The sequence below is a fragment of the Pogoniulus pusillus genome, chromosome Z, assembly GCF_015220805.1.
Source record: "Pogoniulus pusillus isolate bPogPus1 chromosome Z, bPogPus1.pri, whole genome shotgun sequence".
NCBI classification, from domain to species: Eukaryota; Metazoa; Chordata; class Aves; order Piciformes; family Lybiidae; genus Pogoniulus; species Pogoniulus pusillus.
Genome location: NC_087309.1, coordinates 91,518,711 through 91,542,132, shown reverse-complemented (window position 1 = coordinate 91,542,132; position 23,422 = coordinate 91,518,711). Strand labels below are relative to the sequence as shown.

The window sequence follows — 23,422 nt, the reverse complement described above, 5'->3', positions numbered from 1 at the left end:
AAGCCTTTACTGACTGGAACGGAACAATATTAAGTATGCGCTTTCCTGAGATGAAAACTTAGAAAAAGAATTCAGGAAGTTACAAAATATCTTAAGAAAGTCATTGTCTCAGTTCTAATTTAAATTTCCCAGACTCAAATATAGCCAATAGAACTAAATACCATTTTAGGATGCCTTTCCCTCTCCCCTGCTTTTTTTTTTTTAAAAAAAAAAAAAAAAGGAATTAGAGAGGAAAAGGTAAAACACACCAAAATAAATAGTCTCTACTTCAATTTGGAAGTTAAAAGAGAAAACTTTAATAATATATAAAAGGTATTTGAAGTACAGATGTTGCAGAGAGGTATAGGGAAGGAAAAAACAAAATTATATATATAAATAGATTGATGGCAACAAGTTTGTCCACCTCATGGAAGGCCATGTGGTGAAACGAAGAGCATCAGGAACAAAAGGATTGTGCTGACAGGCAAAGAGGCAGGGCAAGAGAAGAGAGAAACAGAAAGTTCCTCTGTATTTATAGGGAGCTAGACAGGAAGTGGGAGTGGGCTAACCACTGCACCTGGAGTAAGGTTAAGACCCGACCCGGGGAGGAGTCAGGAGGATGTGGGGTCAGGGTCAAGACCACTCCCCGAGGAGGATTAACCTTTTACATTCCACCCCTTGGTTAGACCATTTGCACCTTCCTGCAGACAGTCTCTTCATCAAAAGATAGGAAAATGTCTCCATGTGTATGAGTATTGAGAGCTCCTAAGTCCTGCTTGGTCCCCAACTGCATCCCAAGGTGATGTGCTTCTCTGGTGCAGGTTGCTGAGGTGAGGTGTAAGCAGGACAGAAACATGAAATAACAATCAGGGAAACAGGAACAGTCCTTTGTCTTGAAAGAAACTCAGGAAAATTCTTTTCCTCTGGAGGGAAAGGTCAGGAACAGTCTTTCGCTGTAGGGCATCAGGAAAAGTATCACAGTATCACAGTATCAGCAAGGTTGGAAGAGACCTCATAGATCATCAAGTCCAACCCTTTACCACAGAGCTCAAGGCTAGACCATGGCACCAAGTGCCACATCCAATCCTGCCTTGAACAGCCCCAGGGACAGCGACTCCGTCACCTTCCTGGGCAGCCCATTCCAGTATCCAATCACTCTCTCAGTGAAGAACTTTCTCCTCACCTCGAGCCTAAATTTCCCCTGGCATAGCTTGAGGCTGTGTCCTCTTGTTCTGGTGCTGGACACCTGAGAGAAGACAGCAACCTCCTCCAGGCCACAATCACCCTTCAGGTAGTTGTAGACAGCAATAAGGTCACCCCTGAGCCTCCTCCTCTCCAGGCTAAACAATCCCAGCTCCCCCAGCCTCTCCTCATAGGGCCTGTGCTCAAGGCCTCTCCCCAGCCTCGTCGCCCTTCTCTGGACACGCTCAAGCATCTCAATGTCCCTCCTAAACTGGGGGGCTCAGAACTGAACACAGTACTCAAGGTGAGGTCTAACCAGTGCAGAGTACAGGGGCAGAATGACCTCCCTGCTCCTGCTGACCACACCATTCCTGATGCAGGCCAGGATGCCACTGGCTCTCTTGGCCACCTGGGCACACTGTTGGCTCATGTTCAGGAGGGTATCAATCAGCACCCCCAGATCCCTTTCTGTTTGGCTGCTCTCCAGCCACTCTGACCCCAGCTTGTATCTCTGCATGGGGTTGTTGTGGCCAAAGTGCAGCACCCGGCACTTGGAGCTATTGAACGCCATCCTGTTGGACTCTGCCCATCTGTCCAGGCGGTCAAGGTCCCGCTGTAGAGCCCTTCTGCCCTCCAACCCAGCCACATCTGCCCCCAGCTTAGTGTCATCTGCAAACTTGCTGATGACTGACTCCATGCCCTCATCCAGATCATTTATGAAGATGTTAAAGAGGATGGGGCCCAGCACTGATCCCTGAGGGACACCGCTAGTGACCGTCCGTCAGCTGGATGTGGCACCATTCACCACCACTCTCTGGGCTCAGGCCTCCAGCCAGTTCCTAACCCAGCACAGAGTGTTGCCATCCAAGCCGTGGGCTGACAGCTTAGCCAGCAGTTTGCTGTGGGACACAGTGTCAAAGGCCTTGCTGAAGTCCAAATAGACCACATCCACAGACCTCCCCACATCCATGAAGCGGGTCACCTGATCATAGAAGGAGATCTGCCCTTCCTAAATCCATGTTGGCTGGACCTGAGCCCTTGGCCATCTCTCAGGTGTGCAGTTATTGCCCCCAAGATAACCTGCTCCATCAGTTTCCCTGGCACTGAGGTCGGGCTGACAGGTCTGTAGTTCCTGGGTTCCTCCATCCGACCCTTCTTGTGGATGGGGATCATGTTGGCCAGTTTCCAGTCTCCTAGGACCTCTCCGGTGAGCCAGGACTGCTGGAAAATGATGGAGAGCAGCTTGGCCAGCTCATCTGCCAGCTCTCTCAGCACCCTAGGATGGATCCCATCTGGTCCCATGGACTTGTGTGTATCCAGGTGGCTCAGCAGGTTCTGAACTAATTCCTCATGAATTTCCAGGGCAAAACACTGCTCCCCAACCCCATCCCCTAGTTCAAGAGGCCTATTACCTTGAGCTCCTCCCTCCTTACTCTTGAAAATTGAGGCGAAGAAGGCATTCAGAATGACAAATGGGTCCCTCTGTCCCCCTCAAGACCGAGTCCCCAACAACTATAACCCTTCTCTTTTTCTTGGTTTTTGTGGAGCTAGTCACCACAGTTGGTGGGGACTGCTCCACCCTAGGCATAATCCCAGATGGATGCTCCTCAGCCCTCTCTTCCTCCCTGCCCTCTACATGCAGGGCCTCATACTTGTTGTGCAAGGGCAGTGGAAAAGGAGGAGAGGGCTGGGGTGGATTTCCCTTGCTGCCTCTGACGGATCTGTACCCATCCCTCCCTGTTTCCAGGGGCAGTTCCCTTAGCAGGGGCGATCTGCAGGGCCTGCTCCCACAGATCCAGCTCCCTTTCATTCTCTCTTATTGACCTGAGCCTGGATACTTCATCCTTCAGCTCAATCACTTCATCTTTCAATTCTACCACCAAAGTGAGGCGAAAGTTCACCTGTTCACACCTGGCGCAATTGTTCACCCCTTCTCCTTCTACGGCAAGCGACAGGCTCCAGCACTCCCTGCAGCCAGTAGCCTGGACTCCTGTGTGTTGGTGGGTCAAATCTGTCTGGGTGCACACGCTTTTTCTGCCCTTCATTGTGCAAGTGACAGGCATGGTGCACAGTGCTATTGACAGTTATAAACAGGAAGAGAAAAAAAAAAAATCCCAGCCATGGGCAGGCTAGCTCTCTCTCAGTTCTGCAGCCAAAATGGCATCGTGTGTGGCACCCGGCAGGGATTTAAACTTCCTGTGGCAGACGTCATGAGCCCCCGTCACAGCCCCACTCAATCCCGCGAGATAACAGCCCTGCCGACCTCCCCCCCCCCCCCCCCCCCCCCCGCCTCTGCCTGGAGGTCCCCCGGAACCGCGGAGCAGCAGAACAGAGCAGAAAGTCTGAGTTAAGCAGCAGTGTCCACAGTGCTCTCTCTCGGTTCTGCAGCCAAAATGGTACCCCATTGTAGGGTAGTAGGTGCAGGTGAAGTGCTGTAGACACCCTCTGGTGGGAAATCAGAACAGTCCTTTGCTGTGGGGCATCAGGAAGAAAGATGTGGGTTCTGTTGGGTGCCTTCTTGTGATGGTGTAGACTTTCTCTGGATTACTGCTTGTAATTCTATTGGACGCGTTGTGGTCATGATGTAACTAGAAAAGAAACTTATAACCACTTATAACTTATATAATTGTTATGCAACTGTTACACAATATTACATGAAGCTGTGTTACTGACCTTTTCAGGCAGAGTAAGGTTTCTCTGGGGAACACATTGAATAGTACCAGTTTCAAGCATTACCCAGTATACGTGACCAGAACTCTCAGCAGATTCTACCCCTTCGATAGGTTTGCCCCCACCAGAAGCAGAAGCAATCCACAGTTTTCCCCAATAGATTCCTTTCACAGACCACAGGAACTCCATCTCCCTTAAATATAGGCAATAGGGTAGATGGAGCAGGACCAGCTCACTTGACTGATCCCCTGCTATTCACTAGCCAGGTGGCTTCTGCTAGGTTTTATTCCCAGTTTGTGAAAGTTCCACCCACATAGCTTTCAGTGTGGTTTCAGCAGGCCATTGTGACACTCAATCTTTCCTGTAGCTTGTGGATACTATGGGATATGGTAAACCCATTTGATCCCATGCTCTCTTGCCCAGTTGCCTATGAAGTTGTTCTTGAAATGGGTCCCATTATCTGACTCAGTTCTGTCTGGGGTACCATATGTGTCTCTGCAGGCCCAGAATGGTGGTGTGGGCAGTGGCATGAGGTACTGCGTAAGTTTCCAGCCATCCAGTGCTTGCCTCCACCATGGTTAATGCACAAATCAAGGCAGATTGATATAATCTATTTGCCATGTCTCCCCTTACTTGTATGTGGACCACCCCATACCACAAAGGTTTCATGCACTTAGATTGCTTTATGGCAGCACAGATGTCAGTCATGGATAACCTGTGTTATGGATCCATGGGTAAATCCACTGACCTGTCACAGGCCTATTGGTTTGTGGCAGCTCTTCTTCAATGACCAGAAGAGTCGTGGGCCCACTGAGATAAGAACAGTTCACCTTTGTGCTTCCAGTCCAGATCTATTTGGCAAATTTGGGCAGCTAAGTTGACTTGGTACTTGTGTTGTTGCTCTCCAGTGGCTCTGCTCTTTGGGATGTGAGCACTAATATGTCTGATTTTAATTGGCAGTTTGTCCAGGCATGCAGAGATGTCTTGCCAAGGCTCAACAGCCCAAATTGGCTTCCACTTTCTCTGCCCATCATTTCACTTCCATTCCTTCAGGTACCCCCATAAGGCATTTGCTACCATCCATGAGTCAGTGTAGATGTAGAACACTGGCCGCTGTTCTCATTCTGCAATGCCCAGGGCCAGCTGTATGTCAAAAGCTAATGATATGGCTGGATTCGCCTTCTCCATCTCTTGCCTCTGCAACTCTGCATGTAGGATTCCAGACAGCAGTCTTCCATCTCCGCTTACTGCCTATATGATGGCAAGATCCATCTGTGAACAGAGCATATCTCTTCATTATCTGGAAGGTCATTGCATGGAGGGGCTTCTTCAGCATGGTTCTCTTCTGGTGGCAGTCTGAAGTCCATGCCCTCTAGCGAATTGGTGATCACTTCCACTATGCCTGGGCATTCAAGGCTCTCCATTCTATCTCTCTGGGTTATCAGATGCTGCAACTGAAGGACAGGGAGACAGCTTGATGCAAGCAAAGTTCCAACTTATTTTAGCAACATACAGGGATGTATATACTATCTTGGCTTAAAGCTTTACTTATTAATTGATCATTTCATCATGCGAAAAATCATCTTTTCTTCTAATCTATAATCTGTCTGCCACGTCTGGTTCCCGTGGAGCAACAGCCTCAGCATACTCAGATAACAAAGTCCTGTTTCCTTGTTTCTTTTAATCTGCAAGTTCTCATTCTTCTCTCTTGCACAATGTTCAGGATCATGCCCAAGGCTTATGTTGCAACTGGTCCATGATTGACCATTGTTCTACACTAACGACCTGTGATCCTACAATCAGAGCCATCCATGTACTCCAAGAGGCATCTGTGGCATGGTGTGAAGTTGAGCCTTTGCCTTTAAACATCCAAGTCAGGACAGGAAGTTTTTGAGCTCCATTCCAATCACCTCAGAAGCAGGTCGAACTCTCATAGGCAACTATAATTTCTTTTTCTGTGTGGGTGTAGTTAGTCTCTGAGCTTCTGTACGCTTTTTTACGCTTTGCTCAGAACCCAAGTGGACTGCCTCATGTTTCTCCAGGAGGTTTTTGCCATAAGCTCCAGCTGGGACCATTCTCACTGGCTGTAGTGTAGAGTATGTTCGTAATCTCTGGACCAGTTTGAACTGGTCCCAAGGCTACAGCATGGGTCACTTCTCATTGTATTTTGAGAAATGATACCTGTTGTTCAGATCCCCACTCAAAGTTATTTGTCTTTCTGGTTATGTTGAAGAGGGGCTTCATAGTTTAACAGTACCTGGGAATGTGCATCTTCCAAAAACCCACAAACCCCAAGGATTGTGTCTTTTTTTTGTTAGTGCCTTCCACCATAGCAGCTACCTTATTCACCACATCCATAGGGGTATGGCAGTGATCATCTTGCCATCAAACTCCCAGAAACTGGATTTCTCTGGCAGGCCCTTTCACTTTGCTTCTCTTAATGGCAAAACCAGTATCCAACAGGATATTGATGACTTTCTCACCCTTCCTGAAGATTTCCTCTACTGTCTTACTCAGTACAATGATGTCATCGATGAACAGCAAGTGTTCAGGAGCTCCACCCATCTCCAGTGCTGTCTGGATGTGGCATATTGTAGGGCTGTGCTTCCGCCCTTGAGGTAGTGTGTTCCAGTGGTACTGGACACCTCTGCAGGTGAAAGCAAACTGTGGCCTACACTCCTCTGCAATAGGAATGGAGAAGAAAGCATTAGCAATGTCAGTAGTGGCATATCATTTAGCCTCCTACAATTCCAGCTTGTAATGGAGCACCAATGTGTCAGGCACAGCTGCGCTCACTGGAGGAGTCACTTCTTTCAGGCCTCTGTAGTTCATGGTCAGTCTCCATTCCCCATTCTCCTTTTGCACAGGCCATATTAGGCTTTTTGAAAGGTGAGTGAGTCTTGCTGATAACACTCTGCTTCTCCAGCTGGTGAATCAGTTGGTGTATGGGGAGCAGAGATTCTCTGTTTGTGCGGTATTGTCTGCGGTGTACTATGTGACTTTACATCCTGTACCTTGTGTGTGCCAAATACTGAAGGGTCATCTGAGAGGCCAGGCATTACAGAAAGCTGCTCTTTGTCTGCAATCTCTACAGCTGCTGTCCCAAAAGCCCATTTTCCCTTTCGGGTCCTTAAAATACCATCCCCACAGAAAGTCAATACCAAGGTACATCAGGACCAGTCACTATGGTGTGCCTCTCCCACACATTCCCAGTGAGGCTTATCTCAGCCTACAGCAGTCAACTCTTGTGACGTCCCTGTAACTCCTGAAATTGTTATGGCTTCTGTCCCTCTGTGGCTTGAGGATATCAGGGTTCATTGAGCACCTGTGTCCACCAAAGCTCAGTACTTCTTTGCTTCTGAGGTGCCAGGCCATTTCACAAACACATCCCAGTATACTCTATTATCCCTGTCATCCACCTGGCTGGAGACAGGACATCTCTAATTCTGAATTTGGTTACCATGTGAAGCACATGGGCCTGAGCTGCTGGCAGAACCACCCCTTGGGCAAGAGGATTGCCTGTGAGACACTGGAGCAGCCCCTCTTCTGGAGGAGTTACTCCCAGTGTTTGGACCCTGCAGTTCCCTTACTCTGGCCCATAGAGCTGAGGTGGGCTGGCCATACCATCTGTCCATGTTCTCCCCATGGCCACACAGGGTTCTCCGCAGTGAGCCCCAGGAAGTCTCCTGTCTGGCTTGGGCTGGTCTCCTGCAAGGAGCACAGCAATGTGTGTTTCTAACAGCTGAAATGTGTACCCATTCAGAAGGTGAGGAGCAAGTGTCATAGAATCATAGAATCAACCAGGTTGGAAGAGACCTCCAAGATCATCCAGTCCAACCTTATCACCCAGACCTATCCAGTCAACTGGACCATGGCACTAAATGCCTCCAGTCTTTTCTTGAACACCTGTCCTCCTCCTTTTTCAGTTCAGAGACACAGGTCTTAAGCTGATTCATGTCTCTGGTCAGGGTTTCCATAGCTGATATTGGAGCCTTTCTGGACACACTGTCTTCAAACTGCCTCAGATCATTAACAAATTCACAGACAGTTGGGAGATTGTTAAGGTCTCTGCCCAGAAGCAGTGGAAGGGGCACCTTGAGTCAGTTTCTTTAACAGGGCTGGTTTCATGCAGACGTCATCAGGGTCCAGAGGCAGTTGGCCATTTCCATAGATTATTTCCTGTACAGCCATTTGCCTCAGGTACATGATCCCTTCTTCCATATTTGCCCACTTGAGAGGATGGAAGATCATGTCATCTTTTGAGTGGTACCGGTGTCTTACAGCTGTGAGGATTCAGGCCCAAAGTGTTTGTGTGTGTGCCATCTAGCCTCCCCAGTTCTTTATCCACAACCCCATCCCTTTATAAGGACCCCAACGGCTTAGCTTCTCTTTGATCTAAATCCACTGTCTCTGCTCCTGCATTCCAGGAGCTCAAGAGCCAGGCCAATAGAGACTGGCCATTTGCTCTTGCATAATCCTGCTGGGTTTGCTCTAATTTTCTTTTGAGGCATTGTTGTGACTGTGACTACCTCAGTATCAGATTCATTTCCATCTGGTGCATTTTGCTTGGGGAGGTGTTGGTTCCAGCAGAGCTGCCTTCCATTGGATTTGAGCCTGGGAGAAGTCTATCCATCTTCTGTAGCTTTTTCCTGTGAGTGGTGGCAGGAGCCAGAGAGATTGAATGCATAGGGGCAGCTGTTTGGTCAGGAACAGCTGTGGACCGAAGTGCGTTAGGGATATGATTTGCCCTGCCTTGCTGCCGCTGGCCATGATGTTCTCACTGGCTATGGCATGGCTCACGTTCAGGGATTCAAGCAGAGTTGCAGCTCTGCTACAAGCACTGGTCTTAGTACCGCCGCACCAACACCTGCAGCATCAGCACTTACTGGGCAGGCCCACCCTCCCTCTGCTTATTTCTTTACCGAATATCCTAATTAGGATGGCTACACATGGCTGCCACATGGTCCAGGCTAGAGTAGCCATAATACCTCCCTGAATCACATTTAAACATAATGCAAATACTGCTGGGAGGTACCATTTATTCCCCAAAATAGCTGGACCTTGAATGTCCCAGCACATATAGTCAGAGTGATTCCGTGTATCAGATGCATTCCTCAACCCAATCGAGTTTCCAACAGAATCACTAAATATACATACAATTGCACAAGTAAGCCTTTAAAATAGTCAAATACCATTTCAATTCCAGACTACATGATACGTTATGAATTTATATATCCAGCTCCAAAACAGCCATCCAAAAGCCTGAATTATTGAAACTCTCAGAACATCCATTTTTAACTTCCAAATCTTGTACCTAGTCTCACACTGAGTCACCAAATTAATTGTCTTGGTTCTAGTTTAAATTTCCCAGAGACTCAAATATAGCTAATGGAACCAAATACAATTTTAGGATGCCTTCCCCTTTTGCCCAAATTTTTTGGGAAAAAAAAAGGTAATTAGATGTAGGTAAACCGCACCCAAATAAATAGTCTTACTTCAATTTGGAAGTTAAAAGAGAAAACTTTAACAATAAATAAAAGATATTTGAGGTAGGGGAGTTACAGGAAGGTATAGAACTAGATTGTCCACCTCATGGAAGGATGGCCACATGATGAAACAAAGAGCATCAGGAACAAAAGGGTTGTGCTGGTAGGCAAGAAGGCAGGACAAGAGAAGAAGAGAGAAACAGGAAGTTCCTCTGTATTTATAGGGGACTAGACAGGAAGTGAGAGTGGGCTAACCACTGCACCTGGGGAGGAGTCAGGAGGATGTGGGGTCAGGGTCAAGATCACTCCCCCAGGAGGGTTAACCCTTTACAGTCATATATTAGAATATTGCAGTATCTCAGACTATTTTTAATAAACCAACAATTTGTTTTAGTTGCTTAGCTGCTCTTGATTGTGCTCAATGCAGGAGAGGTTGATGCCAATGATGGATGGAAAGTGAACGTCAGGGTAGTGCTACTCATTAGGAAAAACAGAGCTGGGGTGTGAAGTGCACAGCTAATGAAAAACATGCAACCCAAACCCCTTGCGATTTTGGGGGGGGGGTTGGTGGGTTTTTTTGTTTGTTTGTTTGTTTCTTCATTTGGGTTTGGTTGTTTGTTTTTTTTTTTTTTCATCCTACAGATCCTTTGTTTCTTTGTTAGTTTTCCAAAATTTTCCTATGATTTTGTTGCTTTTCAAGTGGCAGAACATCTCTGCAAATGACCAGAGATCCTTCTGTACATCTCCCCCGGCCTGACCAGTGCATAGAAAGAAGTCGCAGCAAGACTTACCCCAAAAGAACAAAACAGGCAGGTAAGTGCTGCTTTACTGGGCTTGTGGACAGGTGCCTTCTTTGGTCTTCAGTTTGTCTTGTCTTCAGGAGGCAGCTCAGAACTGCTGCAGTGTATATGGGGGATTGTGCTAGTTTGAAGCTAGCTAGAATGTTTTGGTGAGAAGAACTAGATTACAGGCTGTGAAAGGAAAACAGTGGTGATGTCTACTTCACTCATAGGCTTGCTGAAAGGTATAAGAGCAGGAATCCAGACATATAGAAGGGAGTTCGCTCTCTATCCAGGCTCTGGGCTGCATCTCTAACCTCACCTTCTGTCTCTCTTATTAATTTACTTGCTTCCTAAAACCCCTGGCTGACCCTCCATTCTTCCTTGGGCACAAGGCAATGTCTGGGGTAAGGTAGAGAAAGGAAGGAGAAGGAGGAAGGGTGATTGGGAGCCCCTGCTGGGGACTTAGGTTTCTGGGAGTGGTGTTGTGTTTCTGTATTAACTTTTAACTTGTATATTTCTATATATAACTGTATATACTGTAAATATCTGCTTGTATATTGTGCTAAGCTGCAAACATAAGCTTCATTCAATTTCCAAGTCTAGTCTGGGTGATTTCCAATGTGTGGGGGGGCGGGTAACACCCAAACCATCACAGGGATGTCTCAGAATTTATTATTTATTTTGCCTTTGCTAATCTTTACATAGTTTCATTTTATGAGAGTTGTATTTTGCTCTGTTTGTAAATCATAACCTCTGTCATGGACTAGAGTGTAATTATTCTGTCATACTTTTTTAGGTCAAGACTTACAATGTTCAGCTTTTGCAACAGTCAGTAGGGTGAAATCGTTCATTATGCTTGTGTCTGAATGCTGTATGTGAAAAGCTCCTTGGGAATATCCTCACTGAACAAATATCAATGACATCAGACCTATTACTGTGGAAAACTCATTGCTTCGAATTTTTTGTTGTTTGGTAGCTGAGGACTTCATTTGTCCCCCTTTGCATGCCAGGTAGTTGTGTAAACTAGTGTAAGTGTTATCATTCTAATGTAGAAGTTGGGTCGAGAATCTGGAGTGGATATTAAAATTAAAGTGCTCTTTATATTAGAATAGTCCCTAATCAGTTATCCAACATATCCCTCTCTTTCTTTTGAGCAACCTAGGTTGATCTTTCAACTTATATAGGCTGTTCAACACAGGGGTAAATGATACAGCTACAAATCAATAGTGCTAAAACCAAAAAGAGAATAAACCTGTTAGAGCTTTCATCAGTAGCATTAGTCTGGCAAGCTAACAACCCAAGCCTAGCTAACAATCCCAAAAGCTATTTCTGCAAGCGATGGTAAGTAATTCATTCAAAAACCCAAAAGTCCAGACGAACATCACAGTCACAGGAGAGTGCAGGTGTGCCACTACTTTGTTGGCTCTGTGTGGCAATCAACATTGCAGATTTGCAGATCAATCAGCTGTCAAGTATTTCTCCTCAGACTCCTATAGTTCTGGATTCACTCTGTAGTTCTCAGAATTCTCGATGTTCTCATCACACTCCTTAGCTGTGAGCTGCGTCTGTCTGTTGTGCTTAAGAACTACTAACCTCTAAATACAATACAAAGATAAGTTGCTTTTCAGGCTATTCTCTTAGGCCTTTTCCCACAGTTCTTAATTTGCTTTTAGAATTTAGGGCAATGTTTTTTGTCTTTTGCAGGGCCCTTGCAAGAGACAAAAGTCACATTGCCATCTTGTGCCAATTTGAGTGGGCTTGGCCTTTACAAAAGGAGCTAAACTAAATCTATTCCATTAAACCACAGTCACTGAAAACTCATGAAAATACCCAAATTCGTTAGCCGTGATCCAAACCTTACGATCCATCCACACATAATCATCATGTCAGTACTCCTTTCAAGTCCTTTCCACAATTCTGCCATCTGAGCAAGATTTCTGCTCACTTTAGGAAAAAACAGGTTGGTCATAATCAGGTTGGTCTTCATCAAGGCTGTGAAGATAAATGATCAAACACAAGCAAATACAAGAACAAATGCCTAGGCTAACAGATCCATTGGCCTAGTCTGTATAACGTGATACAAAAATCTCAAAAAAGGAAAAAAAAAATTCTTCTGCTATCCTACTTTCCTCTAAACCCATTTTCTCCCTCTTTGTTTTTCTCTCAATGATGCCCAGATATACCCAAGAAAAAACATCCCATAATATACTTATATACTAAATTCCCAAAATTGTTATATTATAAACCCTTAGCCTTAACTTATCTTACTCCTAAAAATCTATCAGCTGAAGGAAATTCAAGAAAAAGCAAAGAAAATTCAAGAAGATAATAATACCATGGTATTCTTCAGAAAAAGAAAAAATTAGAATTGTCACAAAGCTCATTCCATTGTAATTAGCAGCTACTCCAGTAGACTTCTATACTCAAAATATGGTTCCATCAAAAAAGGCCTTCAAAAATAGTCCTGTCTTTATCTGTTTGAACAAGTTTATTGGGGGAGGGAGCTGACTGGCGTTTAGCCTACAAGCTCTATCATTCCCTGCTCCTAGTCCAGAATCTGGTTAGTGACCTATAATGTGGATTTCAGTGCCCATGCTCTCGTTGAGAGAGGCAATGCATCTGAGTTCTAGTAATAAGTGTGCTAGTCTGTCCTGTTTGATGCTTTCTCTGTCTGTATGAACTTCCACCCATTGTCAGTGGCACTGGTGTTTCTGCTATTGCCTAGCAATCTCCCTCTCTTTCTTTTGACACTGATCAAGGGTGCAAAAGTTGTTGCTGCCTAGTCTGTAGAAGGAATTAATCAGTAAGGCGATGGGTAAATACCCTGGTCAGGAACTATTAGCTATCATTTCGAGCACAAACTGTCATTATCAGGTGGCTAAAAAGATGCACCTGTGTGTGTCCATGCTTGTAACAGGGGCAAAAATGGTTCTAAGTCATCATCGTTATTCTTGCTATCATTTCCATAAACTGTCTAACATCTGGCATTATGCTCAATGCTCTGGCATCCCAGTGCGCCTCGCCATTTGCCCCGGTTATCACAGGGAAGGCTGTGGACTGCGCAGGATGCCACTCTCCCTCGAACAGGACATTTGTAATGACACCAGACCACTTCATATTATGCTGAGATGCTTTTTCCCGAATCGCAGCGTCCGGCTCCTGGATCTCCCAGAGGCGCTCGGCCAGCGGGCGGGGCACCGGTGAAGGGGCGGCGGGGTGGGAAGAGCCGCCGGGTGCAGCAGCCCATCCTGTTGTTTCGCACGGTCCGGCGTCCATGTTTCTAACATCTTAACCCTTGTTCCAGTAACCGCTCGGTATCATCAGCAGTAGCCATGGATGACTGGTGGCTGCTAATGCATGCCGAGCCACGAGAGCACACCCCTCTAGCTGCACACTCTTTTTCAACTCCGCCACTGAGCTGGCAATCTTCTTGCAACCACAGGCAGCGACGGGGCACTTGGGGCGGGGGCAGAGGCAGAAGCTGGCACCGCGCATGCGTCAGAACTGCCGACAATGACCAGTGCAGCCAGATGCGACTGTGAAGCCACGATTGCAGTGTTTCTTTCGGCTTTCATTTCTAGTAACAGACGGAGCACATCATGCCAGGTGGAACCTAGCTGTCGAGCTGTCTTAGAGTCTTTTCCATCGTTAATAACTGCATCCCACAGCACGTCTCCGACCTCCTGCCACGCTTCTGATTTAAAGATCATGGGAGGCTCACTCATATGACCCTGCGCATGTGCCCGGGCCAACAGCTCCTGGAGCTTCTTAATATCTGATGAGACCCCTCTCTTAGAGAGAATACACGCCAGTAGGGACAGTGCCGCATCAGATTCCATGTCATCCTTACCTGCACACTCGGGGAGTTCACCCACGGCATGGATGTCCAGCTATCACCTCCGTCCTGAGGTGGCGCCCCCCGGTCCAGTGACACCATTGACGATAATTTTTTGATGCAAAAAACGTCCGCAGGGTGATGGGCCCCTTCTTGGCCAACCCTCTGGCCTCCTGATCGCAGTCCTTCCCACAGCTGGCCTGCCTCGGCCTTAGCCGAATGCCTGATTCACTCACTGTTCAGGTGCCATTTGCCGGTGAAGCGCTTTGGGTAAAATGACTCTTTGTTCACCAATATGGTTAGATGGTCATAATCTGCTTTATTTCCATGATACAGTGACTTATATGCATTCTAGCAAGAGGCGTGCTCCATCAAGATTGGTTACAATCAGAGGGTACAGGGTTACTTGTAAAGCATCGATAGGTCAATATACCATAACATTCTAAGGGTCAGCCCTCCAGACCACCTACTCCAGCCCTCTTGGCTATCTAGCTCTGCCCACTGCAGCTGTGTGTGGGGTGCTCACTTGCTTACAGTTTGATTTCCTGGGCTAGCAGCGTCCCAGGGCCTCTTCTCAGCACAGTTGCTCATGTTTATCATTTCTGTGTCCTCTGCTAACAAGAATTCTCCAACAATTCAGAATGCCAACACTTCCCTTTCCTTTCTGTGTGTGAATTCTGCATTTCTTTCTTTGGAAGCTATTCCTAGTGTTTATGCTTATGGAAACAACAAAAGGTCACTTGAAGAAGAAAATATCGTACAAGGCAGGACCCAGACTGCTCCCGTCCCCTGATAGTCCTTAGTCTGAAAAACTTAAGTAGGGAAAAAGAGTAAACTACATCATTAAAAGTTGTAAGGTCAGACATGTAAAGGATTTGGCTGAGCTGCTTAAACAAATGTGACTAATGCCACTTGAGACCCTCTGAAGTATGTAAGGCATCCGCAGAATGCTAGCAGATGTAACTTGTAGGAGAGTCAGTTGATGGCCAGACAAGATGCCTTAGGATATCTCATGTATTTGTGCTGAAGTAGAAGAAAGTTCAGAGACTTTGTGTCAAAGGGCTGATATAGAAAGTTAAATGAAGGTTAGCTACACTACAATGGTGTTGCTTTTGCCCAGAGGACATAGTGTTTCCTTGTTAGCAGTCTTAAAGACATCAGTCAATCTGTTTTATTATCTTCAATGAACATGCTCAGAATCCTGTATGGAGTTGAAAGTGGTGTTGCTCTGTTGTTAATTTTTTTTTTTCCTGAATTTGATAGCACTTTGTAAGAAATACTGGAATTGTCTGATGGAAGGAGAATGTGTCAATGAAGAAAAATTACATATTATTAGTAGCACAGCGAGGGAACTAAAATTACAGCACCAGCAAGCCTGTCTTTATGATAAGTACATTACTACACACCAAACTGAAAAAAACAGTTGTTTTTTGAGGTTTTTTGGTGGTCAGAGTGGGAAGTGCACCTTGTCTGGATCTGGAAGTTGGGAAGGAGACACGTTCTTATGAACGTTCCCTCGAATGAAATCAAGACACAAGGAAGAAAGGCAGAAAGAAGAAAGAGAGAGAAAAGAGAGAGAGGAAGAGAAAATGGGGACAGAGAGCAGAAGCGATAGTTACTTCATGGTCCTTCTTTGGAGGGGCAGGAGGGGACATTCCTGGGCTGCTGCCTGAGGTGTCCCAGATGACATTCCCCTGATAAGCCAGTCAGGATTTTTATACTGTTCATTGTAGCTTCACCTGGCCTGTGCCCTAGTCACATTACAATGCCTATGTGACTTTCAGATGCCTCTCATACAGGGGTCTGTGCCTAGTGACTTCGACCTCTCTTAGTTGTCTACCACACCCCCTGGACAACTGTTATCTCTGTGGGCAGAACTGATACATTAGGTGGGTAGTTCACAACTATCTTATCTTTATTGAGACACTACTCATATTCTTAATGTAATCATGACATTCACAAGGTGATTTCTATTCAGGAGATGATTCCCACAAACCTTCCTTCTGCTTTTTAAGGGTGGAAACTTAATTGCCAACAGTGTGAGGATTGCAAGATAAAAATGTAAATAGTATTGGGTACAAGACTGGAAATTAGGCAGATGACTTTAAAATATTGAACAAAAACTCCTTTCTCTTTCAAATTCATGATTATTTGGCTGTCAGAGTATTACTCCCTATCATATCTGTCTACTTGCATTACTAGTTTTTAGTCCATCGATTAACAGTTATTTTCTAGTCATAACTTAGAATATATTAGTGATGCATTATACGGTCTTGTTACAATATTTGAAATAGTTTCTTAGACATATAATCTTGCATTACCATTTAATCTCACAGTTGTTTTAAAGGCTATAGTTACTACACTGGAGTTTCCTAAGCTTTTTCAAAGCCTGTATTCTAAAACCTTTCTTACTGGTGACTGAACAAGAAATTCCTTTCTGGTGGCAATGGCACAGCACCCCTTTGAGAACAACAGCTTAAACTCCTGTCTTGCCATGGAAGAGTAATGAATACATCCATGTTAAACTTTGTTAAACTTCCTTGTGTTGTGGTATGACTAGAAATAAGAGTAAGAAAAAAAATACACCCTTAGCAAGTAGTACATGCACCAGATGTCCAGTGTATCATTTAATCTAGTGTGCTGCAATATATTCACTAGGTGATTATGCTTAACAGGTGTGCCAGCATATGTACTACATGACTGTTCTATTTGTGTTTGCTGTATTGGCTTTTTTTTCCCATTTCTTCAGGATCTAAGAACATGTGCCAGATTACAACAAATGGAGAAAATGAAGGAACTACCAAAATTATTTCATCTTCCTCTGTGAAAAGGTATGTAGACCAGCAGTTCCCTTCCACGTTTGAAGAGGTTGTGTATTGGATTGGGTAGAGTATAGGTTTAATAATCCCTAGTAGGAGTTTCTCTTGCTCTTGAGTATCATCTGATCTGCTGACAAAGGTGAGAAGATGTTTCCCAGTGATACATTTTAACAAATATAGATCTTCTGATAAACCTGGAACAGGAATTCCAGGCAGTACATGTCATGGAGGCAGGGAATTAATGTGGCCAAGTCAGGAAATAATTAAAAAAAAAAAATCCTGGAACACTACCCCCAAAACTATATACAAAAATTGTTTGATTTATTAACAGATTCAGTTCAATCAGGAATATATTCCAAAAAAGGAAGGTATAGGTAAATAGATAAATTAGGTATTATAGATAGATAAATTTAGATATTTAGGAAGTCAGGAAATGGAAAAGGCTAAGCTATAAACACAGCTTTACCCCAATAACGGTCAGGCTGAGTAGAAGATTAAGGGAAAAGCTTACTCACAGAGGTGAGATAGGCATTCGGCAATGATCCCTTGCTGGATTCCTCTGTAGGAGCAGCCCACTGATGTCACAGGCAACAGCCAATAATAGAGATCCATGCTTGTGATGATTTGGGTGTTACCCACTCCCCATACACTTTGGAAATCACTCAGACTAGACTCAGCCAGCTCTGGAAATTTGAATGAAGCTTATATCTACAGCTTAGCAAAATATACAAGCAGATCTTTACAGTATATACATTTATATAAAAAATATATAAGGTAAAAGGTAATACAAAACCACAACACCCCTCCCAGAAACCTGAGTCCCCAGGAGGGGCTCCCAACTGCCCTTCCACCTTCTCCCACCCCTCTCAACCTTACCCTAGACCCAAGGAAGAATGGAGGTTTGGCCAGGGGGATATGAAGTAAAGTGGGTTAATCAGAGAGATGGCAGAGAGGCTAGTGAGAGAAAAAAATGCGTATCAAATCTCCCCAGCAGAAGAAGAGGTAGTGCCTTGTCTATGTTTGAATTCTTGTTCTTATACATTTTAGCAAGCCTATGAGTGAAGTAGACATCACCTTTATTTTCCTTTCACAGTCTGTAATCTAGTTCTTCCCACCAAAACATTCTAGCTAGGCTCAAACTAGCACAATGCTGCAAAAGTCTGAGGCGAGTGGCAGAGCCACCAAACTCAGAAATATCTCAAGCACTTCTTCCAAGTGGGATGGTCATGGAAAGATGCTGCCTTCTCAATGGCAGAGGGGAGCCAAAACTGCTGTGGTCACTCAGTCTGGGAGGCATCCAGGAAGCTGGCTACCAATAGTGTCTGAGAGGGGGTGGTCCAAATGCCCCTGGCTCTCTCTCTTTCAAAGGACCTCAGGCTTGCCAAGCCTGCTGGTTTGCACAAAAGAGTGCAAAAGTGTCCAAAAGCAGGGATGGGATAAAACCAAAAACTGTACGAAAGTAGGAGCCATCCAAAAGGGGAGACAGCCCAGTCGCAGCAGGAACCTGATCTGCCAAGCACTCTGTTAATGCAGAAGCTCTTTCAAGACAGGGGCTCTCAAGGTGGGAACACTCAAGGTGGGAATCCTTGATCTGTTTATCCTTTTTCTAGACAAAATGTCCATTTACCATTTATACTGGGCACAGAACCACAGCCAATCACCAGCCCAGTTTCAGTGTGGGCTTCCACATGGGTCAGCCCTCATGCAGAAAAAGACGTCTTTTGCTACCTCCTTCAAGCCTGCAGGGTTGGGGAGGGGGTGGGTGGGAAGGAAGCAGGTTTTCATGCTTTCTTCTCCCATTCAAACCCATGGAGTGAGAGGGAGAAGAGAGGAGTTTGAGGTATCCCTGGACAGTACAGAGTTTGGAAACCCACAAACTGGGACAGGTGAATGGGAAGGCAAAAAGTGTCAGTTTTGAATATGAGAAAAACAGACAATGACTCAGGGTGCATGAGTTGGGCTTGTCTATGAAGTCCTCTGTGTGTCTTCCTCTGGAAACTGTGGGCTGGCTGCCAGGGTCCTCAGGGGACACGTCTTCTGCTTTTGCACAGCACAGTCTTTGCTTGGGGTACATGGAAAGAGCTGGGCATAGCCTCTTTTCTGGCAGTGCTGTCAATCCTGCAGTCCATTACCCATTACACTGCTAAATCCCGGAAAAACTCATGATATTTCTTCCCATTGCTTAGGAGCAGTGAATTGCCAAGGCTTCTAGACTTACATGTGCTAAAGTATGCATTTGTGGTTATTAGGTATGTTTCAGAGAAAGAGCAGAGCCTCAAATTCAGAGATTTATATCCCCATTCTTAATTTGAGTGGAATTTGGGTGCCTCAAAACAAAACTAGGAGCCAAAAACTCAGCACCTAACTTTTTGGCTCAGTTGTCTGGACATCCAGTAGCTCTGACAGGTTTATTTGAGCTGAATAACTCTGTCCTTATCTCTCCATTGAATCTGTAAGCATCACATATTAGTTATCTGGACTGTCCTTTGAAGAAGGGTCTAAAAACGTACTTTCCATTCATAGTGATTCTTAATACCTTATGTTTGGAATGGTTGCCCCAAAACAGAAGACCTGAGTTTAATAATTTCTTAAATTTGAGGAAATCACAGAATGTTAGGGGTGGAAGGCACCTCCAGAGATCATCAAGTCCAACCCCCCGATTTAATCCAATATTCTAGCCCTTATAAAATAATACTAAATGTGGATTAAAGAATGTTACGGGTTTGCGTTCAGTCGTGCTCAAGCTAGGCCACTGAGCAGAAAACAAGACAAAGGTATATAAATGCCTGCGGGGAGTGTGCAAAGAGGATGGAGCCAGGCTCTTTCTAGTAGTGCCTAGTGACATAACCAGCAGAGACAAGCACAGACTGAGACACACAGCTTTCCTGCTGAACATTAGGAAACACGTTTTCAGTTTTGAGGAGGTGACCAAGTACTGGCACATCTTTCTCAGCGAAGTGGTGGAGTCTCCTTCTTTGGAGATATCTGAAAGCTTTATGGGAATGATCTTAGACACCTGACTGCATAGCCCTGCTTGTGCAGATTGGACTAGATGACCTCCAGGAGGACCCTGTTAACCTCAGTCATTCTATGTTGTGTGATTTGTTAGGAGAAAGCTATAAAGCAAGTGGTACACTTACTCCATAATGCAGAGATGATTGCTTTTAGAAGGAATAGGAGCCCTTCACTACAGTCTGTGCTCCAAATGCTGTGTAAAATATTTTATCAATGGACTGTTAAAATGAAATGGATAGGCAGGTTGTAGAGCAGGAATGAAGATAAAGGTCTCTTAATAAGGCAGCCTTAGGATTTCTGAGTTTAGTTTTTTAACTTGGCAATTTAAAAGGCAGTTCATAGGCAGGTTATCACTGAGTCTTGGTTTTAAATAGCATTTTCTTCCATGTTTACTATTAAGAATTTTTTCTGTGTCTCTCTTTGCCCATGCAAAACACCTTTCAGGTTTGCCAGTCTTAGTATGCACAACCAGCAGCATGTGCCCTTTGAACCATTTGCAGTTTGTTTGTTTACTTCATCCTATGTAACTCTCGCTTTGTCATTTCTTTTCCTTCTGCTTTATTGTAGCTTTACCTTTTGTTCACTATGTGATAATTAAATGATTACCTGGATGATCTGTAGCAAAAAAAGGCTGAGGTTAAAAGTGGATTAGTGAGTTAAGTAACCAGGCTGCCTTCATAAAGCAGAGTCTGTCTGCTCAGGGCAAATAACTTTGTCTTATATCCTCTCTGTGTGCCTGTGTAAATCTGCCTCTTTTTTTTTGTTTGTTTGTTTTTCTTAAGCTCCATTTTGGAGAGATATGTTGTATTAATTCTTGTAGTGAGTTGCTGTCAGTATAATCAAAGTGTTTAGCTGAAGTCAAGACCAAGATACCTGTCTAATTCGGCCAGGCACTGTTTATGCAAAAAAAATCAAAAGCGTACAAGAGGTGTTTTATGTAAATCCTTGTAAGCAAGTTCCATCAAGAACTGTGTAAAATTAAAAGCAGATAAAGCCTTTAGTTCAATAGTCTGTTAAATGCACATTGTCAAAGAGTGCGAAATCATATCGTGTATTTGCCCTGTTGTTAGATTTATTTTTTTTTACATAACCACCTGTCCTGCTTGTTCTGAGACAAGCTTGATGTTTTTCCTAAGTCAGTACCACCATAATTATGAGCTTCTAGCACTGATTTGCAATTCCTTTTTTTCTGGGTTCTCTCTTTCTAGGAGAGATTCTTCAATAGAGCAATTAACTGCCCTCATTTCACATAACATGCATGCAAGGGTGTGTCTCTGTAATGACTGTACTGGGTAAGAAGTCGGGGCAAAAGAACATGTGATCCATACACTGTGAGTTTATATGTATGTATGCATGTATGTACTTTTATTTAGCTTTAAAAAGATGAAAAATGAAAACAGTCCAGAAACCCAAAGAAGTAAAACAAGTACTCCATAGGAGGAAAATGACCCACAGAGATAAGGTGATACACGTTTCCCTAGGTATTGTGCAATGGTAAATATCATGCAGTGACAATAGATTGAAGCATATTGATATAATTTATTAATATTTTTATATTGTTTACATGATTAATATATTAACAGGGTTAAATCTTTATTGTATGTAAGACTGTAGATCCTATCATGCATTAATAAATTGTTAAAAACTACAAATGTAAGTGTAGGAGGAAGTGATCAGTGTCATTCCACAAAGATATGTTCATAGACCTCTGCTATCAAATATACTTGTCAAAGACCTGGAAAAGAGATGGTAAAGTTTAATGACAGGACAGAACTGTTTAGGATAGTGAAAGTGAAAATTGTGAGGCGTGGTGGAAAGACCCTTAAAATGTGAGTGACAAGTCATTAGATGGTGGATGATGTCAAGTCAGTAAGTGTAAAGAAAAGGATGTGGGAGGGAAAAAACAAACCTAGATTTCTAAGTAAAATGAGGTGCTGTAGCAGTCTGAAAAACAATTAGTAATTATTAGGAAAGCAAAAGAACAGCATTATGCTATTACATGAATGTGTGTATTACATATTTGCTCTTTTAATTCTGAGTGCTGTTCTGATGTCCTTACCTCAGGAAAAGGTTTTGAGAGGGGTAGCAAGGGTAATCAAAAATGAGAGTGACTCTGCAGAAAATCTGTGCTAGAAGCAACAGCATAGGCTAGACAAGATTGTTTCTTCAATCTGAAAAAGGAGAAAGAGATCATGACTGTATTTTTCCAGCATAAGAATTTAGGGCCTTCAGATGAAACTATTTGAGGTGGTTTAAAAGCCCTGAGAAAGGCAGTGAATAGTGACTGGCTGTGGTGGTGAATAGTGAGTAGAGGCTGTGGTCCTCCTCTACAAGGAGTGCTGGAAGTTAGTGGATTCCTGGAAAAGCTTGATCATGGAAGAGAAATCTCTGAAGGCTTCTGAATACAGAGTGACTGAGTAAGTCCCCTGGACTAGGAATAGTGGGGGACTGAGAGAGTACTGAGCTGCTGTTACACATATTCAAATTTTTTGCTTCCTGTAGGTAGTAGCTTAGAAATAGGCCATTGAACTGAAGAGTACATTAACTTTAATCAGGACAAGTATGGTCTTGCATTTATATGATGATTCAAATCTATGCATGGTGTGTCACAGAATCACAGAATGTTAGGGATTGGAAGGCACCTTGAAAGATCATCTAGTTGTGATGGTTTGAGTGTTACACCCCACCCCCCCACCCCTCCACCCCACGCTTTGGAAATCACCCAGCCAGCTCTGGAAATTGAATGAAGCTTATTATTTACAGCTTAGCACAATATCCAGTGTTCTGTCACCCTTACAGTGAAAACGCTTTTCCTTGTGTTTACATGGAAACTTCTTTGCTTCATCTTTCACCCATTGCCTGTTGTCCTATCATTGGACAGTACTGGGAAGAGCCTAGCTTCTTCCTTCTGACACTCATCCATTACAAATCTATAAACATTAATGAGGTCACACCTCAGTTTTCTCCAAGCTAAAGAGACCCACCTCTCACAGCCTTTTCCTCATAAGGGATATGTTTCACTCCCTAAATCATCTTTGTTGGTCTGCACTGGACACTTTAAAGCAGTTCCCTCTCCTTGAACTGACTGGCCCAGGACTGGACACAATATTCCAAATGTGACCTCACCAGGACAGAGTAGATGGAGGGGAGAACCTCTCTCGACCTACTAACCTCACTCCTTCTAATACACCCCAGGATATCACTGGCCTTCTTGGCCACAAAAATACATTGCTGGCTCATGGTCATCCTTCCTTCCACCAGGAACCCTAGGTCCCTTTTGCCTACGCTGCTCTCCCAGTAGATCGGCCCTCAACTTATGCTAGTACGTGGAGTTGTTCTTTCCCACACACAAGACTCTACACTTGTCTTTGTGGTATTTAATTAATTTTCTCCCTGCCCAACTCTTCAGCCTGCCAAGGCCTTGCTGAGTGGCAGCACAGCCTTCTGGTGTGCCAGCTACTCCTCTCAGTTTTGTGTCATTAGCAAACTTGCCGATCATGTAGTTGGTTCCCACATTGGTAAATACATGGTTCTGCTGCCAACCTCTGAGGGCCTCCATCAGATACAGTCCTCCAACTAGCCTCTGTATTATTGACCACAACTTTCTGACTTCTTTCCTTCAACTAGTTTGCAATACATCTCACCTCTTGAACA

At 44.4% G+C, this 23,422-nt stretch overlaps 1 protein-coding gene across 1 annotated transcript in view; it reads left to right on the top strand.

The window, feature by feature from the left end:
• Positions 1–23,422, top strand: part of EPB41L4A (erythrocyte membrane protein band 4.1 like 4A) — a 202,396-nt gene that overhangs the window by 141,846 nt on the left and 37,128 nt on the right. The window contains 3 exon segments of the mRNA XM_064140738.1: positions 10,018–10,130; positions 16,684–16,765; positions 21,142–21,249. Coding sequence (XP_063996808.1) covers positions 10,018–10,130; positions 16,684–16,765; positions 21,142–21,249 — 303 coding nt within the window.